This window comes from Nematolebias whitei, chromosome 4 (genome assembly GCF_014905685.2).
Source record: "Nematolebias whitei isolate Nwh7 chromosome 4, NemWhi1, whole genome shotgun sequence".
NCBI lineage: Eukaryota > Metazoa > Chordata > Actinopteri > Cyprinodontiformes > Rivulidae > Nematolebias > Nematolebias whitei.
In genome coordinates, this window is record NC_056501.1 from 13,124,143 (window position 1) to 13,140,695 (window position 16,553).

At 36.9% G+C, this 16,553-nt stretch overlaps 1 protein-coding gene across 1 annotated transcript in view; it reads left to right on the plus strand.

The window, feature by feature from the left end:
- Positions 1 to 16,553, plus strand: part of diaph2 (diaphanous-related formin 2) — a 461,650-nt gene that overhangs the window by 150,842 nt on the left and 294,255 nt on the right. The window contains exons 15-18 of the mRNA XM_037675202.1: positions 1,112 to 1,230; positions 3,386 to 3,450; positions 4,197 to 4,301; positions 13,823 to 14,179. Coding sequence (XP_037531130.1) covers positions 1,112 to 1,230; positions 3,386 to 3,450; positions 4,197 to 4,301; positions 13,823 to 14,179 — 646 coding nt within the window. The remainder of the gene's footprint in view (positions 1 to 1,111; positions 1,231 to 3,385; positions 3,451 to 4,196; positions 4,302 to 13,822; positions 14,180 to 16,553) is intronic.

Sequence of the window (16,553 nt, forward strand, 5' to 3'; positions counted from 1 at the left end):
AGAATGGCCAACAAATGTGTACATATATCCCAGTAAAACAATTCACAAAGATTTAAATTAAAACCAGGTTTTTGACCTAACTGTATACCAAAAGTTAAATTAAAAAAAGGCCAGCCTTCATACAAACATTGCTCTGTTTATATTTATTACTCATGCATAGTGTCCTACTGTTTTCTGCCCTTTTTGTGCAAATATAAATTCTGCATCAGAGTTGTCAGTTTGTGTCTTCAAGTGTAGTTTTTTCATTAGTGTTGTGAGGAGACACACCAGAATGGTCCTGCTGTTTTCACTGTTTCATGACGTTGAGTGATATATATATAAAGGTTCTTGTACGTCATTTTTAATTTTTGATATAAAGTACTTACGTGGGTCAGATTAACACATCGTTTTAAAACCGTTTCAAAACATCTACGGCTTTGTTTTAGAGTTTGACTTGTGAGTTACAGTAAATTGAGTCTTGGGAAGAATAGAAAATAGTGATTTCTGCTTTAAGTTTGAACATCAAACTGTCGTCTGTGTCATAGTTAGAAAATAATTACTTCTCAGTTTGAAGCTCATCTTAAGACGACATTGTATTTGCTAAATGTCACTTGCAATTAAACTTGATAATGTTACACAGAAAAGGTCACATACCAACCTGCGCGGTGGCGGTGGGCTCTCGGGCTGAATCACATGCCCTGTTTGACGACGAGCACTCAGTCACACTCCTAACTGGCTGACATGTTTTCCTGGTCATTGTGCTTTCAATTACACACATTACACTGATTGGATTTACATTTGGGTTTTTATGGTTGCTCTAATTGGCAAAGAAGATTGCAAATTATGCAAGAGGGCAAGCGTAGCCTTGACTACCGTCAGTCACCTTGAAATGGACAGACAAATCACATGCTTGAGTTCTGTGTAGCCATTAATCTGCTAATTTCATGATGGGGTGAACAAGTGACCACGTTTAATGGGGTACCTATTTTCTTCAGCAGCACCCTTTTTGACATAGCATTTTGTGACCTCTGGCTTGGAGAAAAGAATCATTTGTGGTTAATTAGCCTCGTGGGGTTTGTGTCAGTCATATCTTTCTTGTCTAATTGTCCTGCTTTGTTTCCTGACCTCGCAGGCCTCAGTACTACAAGGTGATAGAAGAATGTGTGGCTCAGGTGGTTCTGCACCGCAGTGGGACGGACCCTGACTTTGGCTACAGCAAACGATTGGATGTGGACTTCACACATCTTATTGGTAACTTCAGAATTCATTTAAACAGGTTGTTTTTAATTATTATTATTATTATTATTTTTTATGGGTCATAAAGCCACCTTTATTTGCAAAGCTGGTTTTGGTGAATTTAATAAAACAGTGAAGATTGTTACATGTTAAAATTGCCTCATGTCACCAATATTTTCTTTAATTGTGCTTCAGGAGATATTCCTCTGAAACACCTTTATAAAGAAAGAAAAGCATAAAAGGATCCCGTGAGATTTCCCTGTCTATGTCATCCCCTGTGTCTCATTCATTTAATGAACAAACATTTTTGACCTTTTTATTCAATTATTTTTGTTTTTGTGGAATCATACAGAAACAGTTTATTTGAACTGCATTTCTAACGGGGATAATATTTTCCACACGGGCAAGAAATAAACATCGTTTTGTGTCTCTACTGCTTTTCACCTTAGCAGCAAAGGGTCATTAAAAATTTCAAAACATATTTCTAGAAAACACGCTCTGTAATAAAATTTATATTTTTATTCATGTTTATTACAAAAATGCAACACAGCACTTAGGTGTTTGAAACATTTGGTTCTTTAATGTTTGTCCTATTCGACTTTTTAGTTTCCGCATTCATATTGTCACGTTTAAATTGTTTTTGAAGAGAATAAAATATGGTGCACATTGTGTAATCATACAACGAATAAAGGACAAACAAGTGAACAGGGCACAAGCGTCATCCTCGCTGCATTTGAGCAAAACTGTGAACAATATTATGATGTATTTAATTTTAACACACTGGCCAAATATCTCTTTTTCAACCTGACGGTGTCTTAGTTATTTCCTTCATTTCAAACAATTTAAACACAAATAAAAATAAATAAATATTAAACACATATTAAACAACTGATAAATAAATAAACATTTTGTTTGTTTTGTGACTGTGGCAGTTTTGCCACAGTCTTTAAATTGCTGCTAGAGAAGAACTGTGGAAAATCAAAGATCTATTTGATAACATTTATAAGTTCACATCAACTACAACAATGTTTTCAGAGATATCCCAAACATGCAAACAAACAAGCACCTAAATAAATAAAGAAATAAATCCATCCATCCATCCATCCATCCATTCATCCATCCATCCATCCATCCATCCATCCATCCATCCATCCATCCATCCATCCATCCATCCATCCATTATCTTTACCTGCTTCTTCCTTTTAGGGTTGTGGGGGTCACTGGTGCCCATGTCCAGCAGTCACTGTGCGAGAGGCGGGGGACACCCTGGACAGGTCTCCAGTCCATCACAGGGACACATAGAGACAAACGAGACAAACAACAGTGCATGTTGCACAATGAGAATATCACAAAACGAGAATTCCCAGAGACCAAGATAAGGAAGCAAGCAAGACATTAACATTCATGGTCTCAAAAATAAAATAAATAATAATAAAAAAAAAAACTGTAAGGAAGAAAATATTTGGGGTTTTAGACGTACGTTTGATTTTCCTTTTCCAAAACTCAGCCATGATTAAGCAACAACAACAAAAATAAAATAATAATTAATAATAAAAAAAAAAAAAAAATCCTTCAGATTTTCATTTTATTAGACAATGATTTGTAAATAAAGGGATTTTTAGAAAAGCTTAGTATTTTCTGGCTGTTTAATGATCCATCAGTCACGAGTATAAAGGACTTATCGAGTTTTTGTGTAATTTACCGAACATGTCCAGAGAACGTTTCAGTTTTTTTTTCAATAGTCTCCTTTATGCCATTTTCATTCCAGTTTAATAATAGATATTTTAAGTTAACTGCTAGCCACAATGAAGGGTAACTGCTGGAGAAAATGTCTCAGGTGTAGATTTATGCATTTAATTGTAAGTAGTCTGAATAACTCACAATATTTAGGTTTAAAATGACTCCTTTAGGATACAATTAAGTGCCTTTACTCTATAAAGATACTTTGGGGAGTAATGGATGCTGTTTGTGATGAAAAACAATGAAACAAGACATTATTTAATTTTTAGGTTTATTTAAAAACCTCTCTGCCCAAAGAATTTGTCCAAAATGACATTTAATTCATACACAGTCGCATACATTTTGAAAATATGATCCAGGTCTAATACTAAATTTCTCAAGATATCTTAGAAGTCAAAGTATTTTAAGTGTTTTGTGTCTTAACTTTCAGATCAGTGTGTGGATAAAGCCAAAGTAGAAGAAAGTGAGCAGAAGGCTGTGGAATACTCCAAAAAGGTACGACATTAATCACCCCCGTAGATTTTCTTTGGTTTAAGCCAACTCCCATCAACAAAGTTTTTTCTTCTCCAGAGCTTTCAGACAAGCTATTGATTTTGCATGCCCTGATCAATACCTGGCTGTGACGCTACATGATCCGTATCAGCATTACAAGAATCGATGGGGATGTTCTGATGTATACTTATTTGGGCCGAGGAGAGTTAAGCTATGTGTAGAACCTTTTGATGCTATTCTGCATCCAAAGATGGCCCTCTCTGTTTGTTTTAATTTGAGCTATTGTTTTTTTTTTTCAGTTACTTCCCTGCATTAAAAGCATAACATTGAAACCATTTCTTTATCATAACATTAAGAGTGAAATATATTGAGCCTGGGTATACACCTTTTTCAACAGCAGGGGTCCTGGAATATTTTTTTCTTAAGAGTCAAGTCTCACCATTTCACAATGCATCCTGCTGGGCCAATGAAATCATTGTTGTGACATGGCTTGTTTTCTGCAAAGGTTAGATCCATCAACATACAAGGAAACTTTTAACAAAGACAAAGGACAATGGGGCTTTAGGGCCACAAAGGCTATGAATAGAAATGGTCCTGAGTGTGTAAGATGGTGTGTTTTGCATTCTGTTGATGTGCCTTCTGACTGCTCCGAAGACAACCTGCTGCTCACCTACATGTGCCTGTTTGCGTTTACATCCGTGTACGTATTTGTTATCTGCACGCAGACATGGCTGTCTTCTTTCTTGCAGTTTGATGAGGAGTTCAGTGCTCGGCAGGAGGCCCAAGCAGAATCTCAAAAGAAAGAAGAAAAAATCAAGGAATTGGAGGAGAAGATTCAAGCCCTGGAGTCCCAGGTAAATCCACAAAGCTAAATCCCACCACTCTACAAAACTGTTAAAAGGTCTTTAAAATATGCATTGCTCAAAAAAGCAGAAAAAAAAGTCAGTTATGTCATTTCTCCCCCTCAACAATCTCACAAATGAAAATGCACCTTTTTTTTTTTCTCTTCCAAAAATCATAGTGTTGAGAAGTAATGGCACCTTGAGAAAAGGTCTGATTTGGTCAGAAGGATATCTTTTCACACCACTTACAGATGTGAAGGTGCTGTAAGTGGGAGTTATCGTCCATGCAAGAGCATTTGATTTAATAAAGGGTCAATCTCCTTCCTAAGTTGTAGCTCTTTGTAAGAGAGAATTGCCCTATTGAAGCTTTTCCTATGAAATTCTATCATCGCTGAGATGGATTGCGTTTCTTTTCCTGGCTTCCACATCATTTCTTCCCATGCAAAACCCTCCATTTTGTGCACTGAAAATGTCTGCTATTTCCCCTTTAACCCAATTTTAAACACTTTAGTGCTACCTTGGGATAAAAAGGGCAGTTTGCATTTCTGGTTTAGGAATTTAATATAATATAGCATTGAGAGATTGTATAGCTACATTTGTGTCAGAGGTGCATTTTTTTAAATGTCAAAATTCATTCAGTGTTGCTTGTGTTTGCACTTAAAGTCTAAATAACTTTACCTGCAATATGTGGTTGAAGCAGATATTTCACAGCTCTAACGGAGCGTACTTGAGGTTCTTAGGTGTGTCTTACTGTTCGCTCTCTAAAAATACTGTCAGTTTTTACCATTTGGGTACTTCTAGCCAAAGTCATGCATGAACATTTTTTTATTTTTTCCAACTCATCCTTTATCACATTTAATTCTTTTACTATTTGAAGCTCAAGCCTTCTCTGCTGTTTGTCTAATTTTTCTTCTCAGTTGTTTTTTTTTTTTTTTTGTATTGATTAGTGACACTTGTTTGGTCTTTTCAAGTGTTTTCAGTTATTTTTCAAACTTTCATACCTTTTTCTCAGCATCTTCTTGTAGGCGAGTATTGTTGACAGTTGTTGCACATTACCAGCTAGTGTAGAGAGAGAACAATGCTTGGGTGATTCCAACATTTTTCTATTTGTGTCAATTTTTTGTTTTTAAAGAAGCACAAAATGCAAGCACTGAATGTCTCCAATGCATCATCCAGAACTTAAATACAGGACACATACAAGTTTTATTAAATATTTTTAATGGTAATCTAGTGCAGGGGTCTGCAACCTTTACGATCAAAAGAGCCATTTCTGCTCCTTTGTTCACTACATTAAACGTGTCCAGAGCCGCAATATCTGCTACAACTGTGATTCTCAACTGGTGGCCTGCAGACCACTTTAAGTTTGATGGAGGACGCTTTTCTGGTCAGTAGGAATGATGCTATAAAACTAAAAATAGCTAATGATTTTGAACATTTCAGAGTCAGAGTTTCTTTATTGTCATTCGCACCTCATGTGGTACATGTGGTGGAGCGAAATTATGTACACAGGGTCCCAGTTACATCCAACAATAAAATGTCTAAGAAAAACAGTAATAACATCTAAGATATGAACTAAGAAAAACATCAACTAAATATACACTAAGCACTCATAACATAAACATAAATTTTTAATATATTAATAATATATTATAAATAAAAATATTTATTGATATTTTTACATTTTAAGACAAAATAAAAGACGAGATTCTAGTAAAGAAGGAACAAATTAGGGATGCACAGTATTGAATTTTTGGTTGATATTCGATATGCCAGTATGTTCTAGAATTGCGCCGCTCAAGGTGGCTGCATGTTGGAGCAGCTCTGTTACTTTCATTCTGAGATTTTGCTTTAGGAAACTTTAATTCCTCTTTTTCTAGATGTAAATCACATTTTTTGGATGGTGGTTTCCTCTGGTATCAGATGCTGTGCAGCTGGAAGGATTTTTACTGAAACTTTTTAGTTTTGGACATTTGTTATGATGCGTAACCATGGCAACAAGACAGTTTTCTACAACCAACAGCAGCTGATTAACATCTCAAAAGCTCAAATAATATCTCAACTACAGCCCCAAATCTCAAATGAGTTGAAAAGGATGTTCTGTGGATGCATTCTCATCTACCTGCCAGCTGTGCTCGAGTGCCTGACCACTGAGATCCTGGAACTAGCAGGAAACACAGCTCAGGACAGCAGAAGGACAGGATCGTCCCTCGGCACCTACAGTTGGCTGTCCACAGCAACGAGGAGCACGTCAGACTGCTGGGAGGAGTGGTCATCGCTCTCAGAGGAGTTCTGCCCGGCATTCAGGTGGTCCTGCAGCCCGGGAGAACCGAGAGGCCAGCCTAGTCTGGGTGGACGGATCGGATGGCATCTGCAGCCAGTTTCTTAGGATCCACTGTGGGATGGACCTTTACACGAGATCCTTCCTGTCTACAGCCATCAGCATCTATAACATCGCTTAATGAAATAAGGATAACGAGTTACAACAACAAATAATTTCCCTTTGGGATTAATAAAGTATTTTTGAATTGAATTGAATTGAATGTTAAAACCTATTTGGCTGATAATCGATACCAATCCCAATTTTTTGTTTTTTTGTTTTTTAGATCTACCTACAGAGACTACATAGCTTTCTCCTGATGCATGCTCAATAATCCAGGTAGAAAAATCTGAAAAAGTTACATCTGGTCCTCTGGACATTCCAAAAAAAAAAACAAAAATAAAAAAAAAAAACAACAGCTTTCTCTGCTGTGAAATTAAAATACTACATTATTCTGCATGATCTTTGTCAGGTTGACCTGTTACTAAATGCAGATGCCAAAAAGGGGACTGAACATTATGTAACACTTCAGTTTGGATTATATTTAATGTCAAATTTTTTCATGACATTTAATCTCTCTAAAACATTGACAACATTTGAACAGTGTAAATTTGTAAATTTTCTCATATACTCATTCTGTCCACAAGTGACAAGTGAAAAAGCACATAAGTAGTAGTGCATTAATATAGTTGACAGTTTCTTTAATTAAAAATTAACTTAAAACAGAAGCCCAGTACGTGGTTATACGATCTTAATGATCAAATCAAATCTCCTATCAAAAGTGCAAAAAAAATATTGTCAGGTTCTTTCCTTTGTCAGAGCATAGCCCTCTTATTTAAACTTGTTTGCTACAAAAGTTGTGTAACAGAGCATGGGAAGTTCAAACAGGCAAAAAAGGCCAAATAACATGCACTACATTTTAGCATATATATATATATATATATAGTCACTGTGCCTTGCTTAAAAGATTTAATCAATTTGTGAACTATTTATTTTAATACATTTCTATATTCGGATTCAGTTCTAGTAACACATTGATTCAAGGCATGCTGTTACAACGACGGTTCAGTTCCAACCTACTCTCAGGCAGCTATTCTGCTGCTTCAGGATCACTGGGCTCCAAATGACAGTGTTAGAGAAGTCGTTACCCGTCAAAGTGCAGAACCTTCAAATTAATGTGAGGACATGAATTCAGTTTGTCCATCAAAGCAGCTGTGCGGTTGCTGCCGTTTTGCTGAATATGAATCAAGTTGCAGCTAACCCCAACCTTTCATCCCTGTAACTGAATTCCTGTCAGATATTAAAACACATGCATGTCTGAGTTGCTTCTCTTCACCTTGTTTGTGAACCCAACATGTTTAATGAGAGTCTTTCTCCAGAACTTTGGCATTTTAACAAGCAGCATGTTTGATGTGTCTGTTTGATTATCTCCCAGTTGAGCAGAGTGGAGGTTCTGCTTGTAAACACCAACAAAGGACACTGAAATCACAAAGAAATAGAACTCATTCACTATTCCCTAAACTTTTGCTTGCAACCATTCAAGGCAGAGGGGAAAACTATTCACTGAATCGGCTCTGGATGTGATGAATAATGTAGCACTGCAGAGGTTCCCTGGAACACTCTGCACCATCCCATTAATAGGTTTTAACAACCTGGCCAGCTTGTAGCTGACCCAGCATGGCCCCCAGAGGAGCTGGAGGTGTAGTAGACCTCTCTTCCTGTTTTTAACCAGACTTCCATCTACCTTGACTGAGTATAGAATTTGACTAAACTGACAAAGGCAGCAGAACTCACAATAAAGTAACCACTTATGGATTTTTTGTTGTGAAATGGGTCCATCTTAGAGCTGAATTACTATTTAAATACATAAAATGCAGTATGTGTCCTTACAGGACATAGACACTGTTGCTTCAGTTAATTATCAATACAGGACATAAAATAGGGCAAACAATAATTGCAGAAAATATTTTTGGCTTGTTTTGTTTATTATCTGAAAGTCGATATTTTTTAATCTCAGAGTAATGTATATAGAATACATTCTGTAAGCTTTATACTAGGGATGCACAATATTATCAGCATGGTATTGGTATCGGCTGATATTTACTTTAAAGGTAAATATTGGACATCGGCCATTACATAAAAAAAAATCACCGATATCAAATACGCTATTTTTATATGACAACCCAGTGACAAGGATGCCTGCAGTGCCAGCACAACGTGATTACGTCACATGCGCCTACATGATCTGATCACGGCAGAGATAGAGAAGTCAAAATGTCGGTAGCGTGGAAGTTTGTTTTTTCATTGAGGATATCAGATTCCGAAGGTTTTTGGAATACGTTGATCCTCTCTACATCGTCTCCATTCGGAGATATTTTTCTGACGTAGCCTTACCCGAGTTACAAGCCATCATTTCCGACCTAATTGGGAATCTAATAGCCAATAGCACTTGGATGAGTTTTACCACAGACATTTGGACGTCGTGTTAGCCCTGTTAGCTTGATTAGTCTTACGGCACAATGGATAGACAAAAACTTTGAACTTAAAAAGTCTGTTCTTCATGCACAAGAGTGCAGAGGATCCCACACTGCAGCTAGGAACCTGGAACAAGCCTCCACAAGTGAGACAGCATCGCAGGTGACTGATGCTAATAAATAACATTTAACACTTTTCATTTAATATAAGTTAAAGTGCTATGCATATCATATGGCTGTTACTGAATATATGTCACCAGCTCTTACAGCTGTTGCACATTTTTTGTAGCAAATTAGCCTAAATATGAGCGCTATGTTCTGACAAAGAAAAGTATATAAAAGTATATAAAATATCGGTATCATTTATCGGCCAAATAAGTTTTAACATTTAACATCCATTTAACATGGATTTCGGCCAAATATTCATTATTGTGCTTCCCTACTTTATACATTGCACGGTAACTCTATTTTCAAAGCTTTTTGTAAAATAAAAAGTTATTACCTCACACTCAAAAGTTTCCATCTCTTTTCCATTTTGCACATTAAATATTTAGGCTTCTACAGTCTATACTAGTAAGAGGTTTTCTGTGGGATTGACTCCATGAAAAATATCACATTTTATTTGCTGCAGAATTCATTCCTGTTTTCTTACTTTGGCAAGGTTGCACAGACTGAAATATCAAAGCAACAATGGGTACACTTTTAAAACAAAGACTGTGCAGTGAAATCAATGCCCATCACACATCTGAAAGTGCAAAGTTGATAAGTGTTTTTGTGATGCCAGAAGAAGAGAAGAAAACACGGAAATGGAAGAAGGTTTTTTTTAAGGTGCACCAGCTGTCAGTGATGCTGTGCTGTCTACCTTTTATGCAGTCACTGCGCTACACTGATGCTCTTTTGAAGATAGATTACATCTTGTTTTAGGTGTAAAAGTACATCACACTCTGCCTCTTGCACATGAAATAGCTCATTCTGACATAATAGGAATATATTTCTGTACTACCATCGTCATTAACTGTGTACGAGACCTGCTCTTTCCTTTCCTCGCATCTTTTCTGTCTTTATTGTGTTTGCTGTGAGTTCTGTACCTGTTGAAGTTTACTAGTGTTCCTATTCTGCATCTTTCTAACCCACCTTCGTTTGTGCTTCTTTGTTACATCTGTGTTGTGCCTGCCTGTTCCCACGGTGTGTATCTGTGGTGCGTGTTGTGTCTGCACAGTTAGATTTTGAAAAAGACAAGCTCAAAGAAGCTCACAGACTCATCAGGGAATTTGAAGCCAAGGTGGGTCTCCTTCTTGCATGTGTGGCCCTTGACATGAACCAATTCAATCACAATCAAATCCAAGTATATAAATAAAGAAGTGAATGATTTGTGCGTTTCATACAGTCCAATAATTAGACGGAAATGTTGCTTTTGCATGATTGCACTTCATCTTGAAATTTACATCAAATTAAAACAATTTAAATTAAAATTGAAAACACACACTAATATATATATATATATATATATATATATATATATATATATATATATATATATATATATATATACCGTATTTTCCATGGTTCACGTCACACCGCCCTATAAGTTGCATCAGTCGAAATATGTCTAAAACAGTGGAAAAATCCATAAATATGTCGCTTCGCCGTATACGTCACGGCTATTATACATCAACGCTGACGCGTTTGTCACGCATCATCGCTGACAATCCGGAAATGTGGGCCGAACCCGGAAATGTTGGCCGGTGTTGTGCCAAAAAATCGATTGGCCGCCAAATTGTGGCCGCGGGTGCGTGCACGGGAGGACTTTAACAAGAATCAAACATGATTAACATTTAAAATCAATTATTTGTTTGCTCAAAATTATAGTAAATGTGTGTCTCAATCTAAAGTTTGCTTAATAAATGCACTTTGACAGTCAAATCAGCTGTATTTCAAAACCTGATTTGCGGAAGCCATGAGCATGCGCAGAGGGCCATGCCTCCGCATTTCTTCGAAATGTAACAATATAAACACCTAAAAACAATTATTTGTTTGCTCAAAATTATAGGAAAGTTGTGTCTCAGTTAAACTTTTACTTAATAAATGCACTTTAATGGTCAAATTAGCTGCATTTCTCCGGACGGTGCAACTGGTTTGACTTGCTCCAAGCAGCGAGCATAATAAAGGTGGGGGGACTTTGGCAAGCCAATTGTGTCATTAATAGCTGGTGAAGATTCTCAGTCATCCAGGACATGGTAAATAAATAAAAAAAAAGTTCAAGATAAAAACAATAAAGTATAAAGTAAAGTATAATTAAAAAAAAAAAAAAAGTCCAATTGTTTTTGCCTTGAACTTTTTTGAATTTGTCATTATAGTCACTTTTACCTATTAAATGATACAACGGCATGCCTTCCTGCTAATACTACTCTGCTTCCATCTAGTGGCTGAAAATCGTTCTGTTCTTTTTTTTCCCCCCAGTCAGAATGAATGAAAACGTTCATTTCTCAGCCAAAAAATGGTTTATAAATATGGGAAAATCCATAAATACATCGCTTCGGCCTATAAGTTGCAGGGCGTGCAAATTATGCAAAAAAATTCCAACTTATACAGCAAAAAAAATATGGTACATACATGTCATTGAAAAGTAGTTTCTGAAGCAAGAAATTATTTTGACCTCACACTGAAATTACATACTTGTTTATATGCAATTTTCATAAACAAACACTTGTGATTAAATTTTCTGTCAGAGATGAGGTTCGGGTAAACATTTAATCCCATCACATTCAGATTTAATTAGCAGCCCAGATGACCTCCTCTTTGAGTCCAGAAAAGTTTATATCCAAATTGGATACGTTAGAATTGAAATTAGATCAATTTTCTTCTTTCACGGAGCTGTAGATGGACTCTGGTAAATTAAAGTTTCTTTAAAAATATCTGAGAAGCCTCTAAAATGGCTGAACAACATGGACTTGTATGACAGACATTTTTTTTTAAATCCTAGAAATATTTATCTAAGAATAGTAAATGGGCTTTTCTGTCTAATATCCTGCACACAATGTGTGTATTTTCTTCAGTGACTTCACTTCCATTTGCTACTTCAGATACACACCTAAACACTGAGTGCAAATAAAAAAATGGCCTACCTGTTCTGTAATGCAAAACGCAACAATTTAATTCATTCTTAAACAATAAAAATAAAATAAAAATAAAAATAACCCCTTTTTTTAAATTACCTTTGATGTAGAAACAATGATTTGTTCTTTCATCTGTTGGTATTGAAGCCAATGTAAATTCCAGTAAAAATGGGGCTTATAATTTATTAGATCAGATAGATGTGGATAAAGAGAAAAAGGCTCCTGAGTGAGAAAACAACTATGCTCTCATTCAACAGCTAATATGCATTTATTCTCTCACATTAGTTTGAAAAAGATTGACAGTCATGTAATCACTGCATGCAGATTTTCTGTGAGGGGTTCTGAGCAATCTGTGTGAGGCGCTCCTTGCAGAACACCTTTTTAATTTTTGCCCTAATAGGAAATCTGTCGATGCCATTATGTAATGAAACACTATGTAATGTCTTTAAATATGAAGCCAATTACATTTTCCGCACACAATCAAGTGACTAGGGAAAATATACATAGAGGGGAATTGGTTTTGGAAATGAGAAGTGGAAATCCTTTTGGTAAGAGCCGACATCTAATCTAAACCCTATTCAAGCAGAGGTGTTGTAATTGTGGAATTTGCATATTTTTCCCCCTATAAACATTATTCTATTGGCCTCATCGTTGACTCTCACCGTGTTTCTGTGCATGCAGAATGTTTGATAGCGCTGGCATGATTTAGGTGAAAATTAAGTCTCTGTTTACTGTTTAATTGCTCACCACTGTGAGCGCGCATAATGATCAAGTGATGTGAAAGCAACAATCTCATCAGTTGTAAATTAAAACTGTTGCCGTACTGACTTAATTCTTTTAACCGTTTCTGCAATCTTTATCAGTTTTTAAATATGTGTTTGTTTAATACTATGTATTGTATTACTATATATGTAATGTATTACTATGTAATACTATGTAATGTATAATATTATGGAGGGTAATGAATATGTTTGACCAACTTTTGGCTAATATGCAGCATTTTATGCACTTTAAAACAATGGAATATCAGATAAACTGCTTTTAACATTACTCAAATTTTTGCCTTCAGTGTGCAAGTTTGAAAAAATAAAAAAAGGCAGATTTTTGAGAAAAAAATAAATGACCCGTTGAAACATTTTCTGTGATTCAGCGTAACTATGTTATATTGTGCAGAACACAGCTTTTAAACCTCACTTACATAAATTCAATATCTATTTGCAATGATTAAACAAACAAAAAAAAAACCTCTAAACCTTTCCATCAGCTGTTCAAATGTATTTCCTTTTTTATTGTGATCATAACACTTTGCTACAAATCCCTTAAACTGAATATAAATTATTCCTGCTCTTCTTTAAAAATGAGTTCAGGAAGTAATTGTCCATGTTATCTACTCCTCCCCATTTGTATTCGTGTGTGTCCATTTCTTTGATGCTGAAGTTCAGTCCTGAAATGTGTCAACGCATTTTGAAAGAGCTGAAGAGGTTTTTAATTGCACATTTTATTTCATGTTTTTTTTTTTCTGTGGAGTTACAGTTTTGTTAGATTATAGGATTCAGATTAGCATCAACTCAAGATAACTCCTCTCATGAGATAAGCTGCCTCTGACATTTTCGTTGTTTATTACAGAGGTCTGCAGGCTCAGCTGCAACTGGAGCACCACCTCCCCCAGGGGGTCAGGTACCTCCACCTCCACCACCGCCTCCTCCCCCACCTGGTGGCTGCCCCCCACCTCCTCCACCTCCTCCTGTCCCTGGCCATGCTGGTTTACCACCACCACCTCCACCTCCTCCACCTCCAGGTGGAGGACCTCCACCACCCCCACCGCCCCCAGGTTGTGGGCCACCACCTCCTCCACCACCCTTTGGAGGCCCTGGTGGACCTCCGCCACCTCCTGCATTGCCAGTTGTCAAGCTGCCTTATGGGCTGGAGCCAAAGAAGATGTACAAGCCTGAAACTGTTATGAAGAGGGTCAACTGGACCAAGGTACGGTAATCTGTGTGTCATAGTTTCATGTTCACTACCTGTTAGAGGTTTTAGACCCATAAAAAAAGTGTTTATGTTTTTTGTCCATAAACTATTATCCAGTCTCTGCACTTTCACACAAGCATTTACTCTACACTTGTTTCAGAAGATTATGTATCTTGCAAGTCTCCGCAATAAAATGCAAAGTTGAAAGTTCAAACCAGGAGAAGATTTATTCAAATGCACTCTTAATCTACTCAAACAGCCGTTCAGCCACATGCCACACTATTCTGCTCTCAGCACTCATTTCAAAGGATTCAACAGTAAACAATTTTCACTGCTCAAATGTCATTGGATTTGCACATTCTTAGCATAATTGAAGTAAGAATGGGTTGTGCAATGTTCCATCACATTTGAATACAATTTCAATGGTATATTCTTTTCCATCTGGGGTATATTTTACCACAGATGATTTATAAACCGCCTCAGGAATTTTTAGCATTAGTGTAATGTCTTTTTACATAGTTGTGCGACTTTGGGCTTTAGTCTTTAATTACTACATGCAAACAACATTTGAGATTCGCTTTTTGGCATTATTCCAGCAGTTTATGTAGCTTTGTTCAGTGACTTCATAATCAGATTTTATAATCCATCCATCCATCCATCCATCTGTCTGTCCGTCTGTCCATCCATCCATTATTTTTACCCGCTTCTTTCTTTTCGGGTCACGGGGGTCACTGGTGCCCATATCCAGCTATCACTGTGCGAGAGGCGGGGGACACCCTGGACATGTTGCAAGTCCATCACAGGGTCACATAAAGACAAACGAGACAAACAGCCATTCACACTCTCACTCACACCTAACATTTTTGGTCTGTGGGAGGAAACCGATGTACCTGGAAAAAACCCACACATACACAGAGAGAACATTCAAGCTCCACTCAGAAAGGTCCTGGGCCAGTATTTGAACTAGCGACCTTCTCGCTGAGAGGTAACAGCTCTACCAACTGAGACGCCATGCCGCCCATCTTATAGGGGGCCGAGATGGGGTAGAGGCAGGGCAGCCAACTCGAGACCCCAAGTCTCAGGTTCGATCCTCAGTCATTGCACATCTTGTGGTGCCTCTGAGCAGGACACCTTATCCCAAATTGCTCCCCTGGCACCTTCGATAGCTGCCCACTGCTCCACCCGAGTGTATCCCAGCAATTTTGCCATTTATAGGAAAATACAATGATGACAACACATAACACATTATTATTGTAATACAATTTATTTTAAATCAGGTGAGGTAAAAATGTACCTTCATTCAATAGAGATAACATTTCTAATGCTAATGCAAAACAGGTTTTTACTCTCACACTGGTACATTTTCATCTTTAAATCACTTCTTGGTTTGCTACGTTCATATATCTCCTCTTACATGTCACGTCAGCAGCACAACTACAGCGTGCACTCTCAAGACATAATTACCTGCAGTGTCCCATCAGTGCGGACCAATTTTGGCAAAAGGGCCTTCTCTTACTCTGCTCCTGAAACCTGGAACACCTTGCATAACGATCTGACATTGTCAACTTTTCCCTTTGTAAGGGTTTTAAACACCTGTTTAGTTCAATGCAAAAATCAATTCAGACATGCACCTGTTTATAGTACCATTTTTTACATTTTTTTTATCTTGTTTTATATCACTTATTTTATATACTTTTCATTTTAAATGCTTTCAAATTGTTGTGTGTACCTCATTTATGTTTTTTTGTTTAAAAGTGTCTCTCTTGTAAATGAGTCCTTTTGACTCGATGAGATTAACCTGTATAAATAAAGGATGACTGAATGAATTAATGAATGAATGAATAAAAGGTTTTAATGTTACAGACCTTTGACTTGTTTAGACCAACTGCTAGGTCAAAGGAAGCACATTGTGCTTTCAGACATCTAATGGAATCAGTAACTGGACGTAAACCTAGCATGTTCGAAATGTGAAGCCAACAAATGCACAACTGCTCTCAGAAAGTCTTCAAACTGCATGAGCAGAGACTGCAGTCAGCTTTCTTGAAACATTTATTGCCATGATGGTCAGAGTTTGCAGAGCTGTGATCAAAACCAAAGGTAGCTGCTTTGGGGAATCAAAGAGCAGTAAAATCGAACTGCATGTTGTCTTAAGAGAAGTTAATCTTGGAATGCAATTCATTGTTGCCTATTTGATGAATGTTCCAACATGGATTATCCTTGCTTCAAGAATTGAAAGTATCAACCTATACATACCTGTGTAGGTCATGAAGTCTTTATAAATGTATGTTGTTAAAAGTATACATAAACATCCAAAAAAGTTCAATCTGGTCCTCTGGACATTCAAAAAACAAAAGCAAAACAAAGCAAAAAAAATTCTAGAAACGTTTCG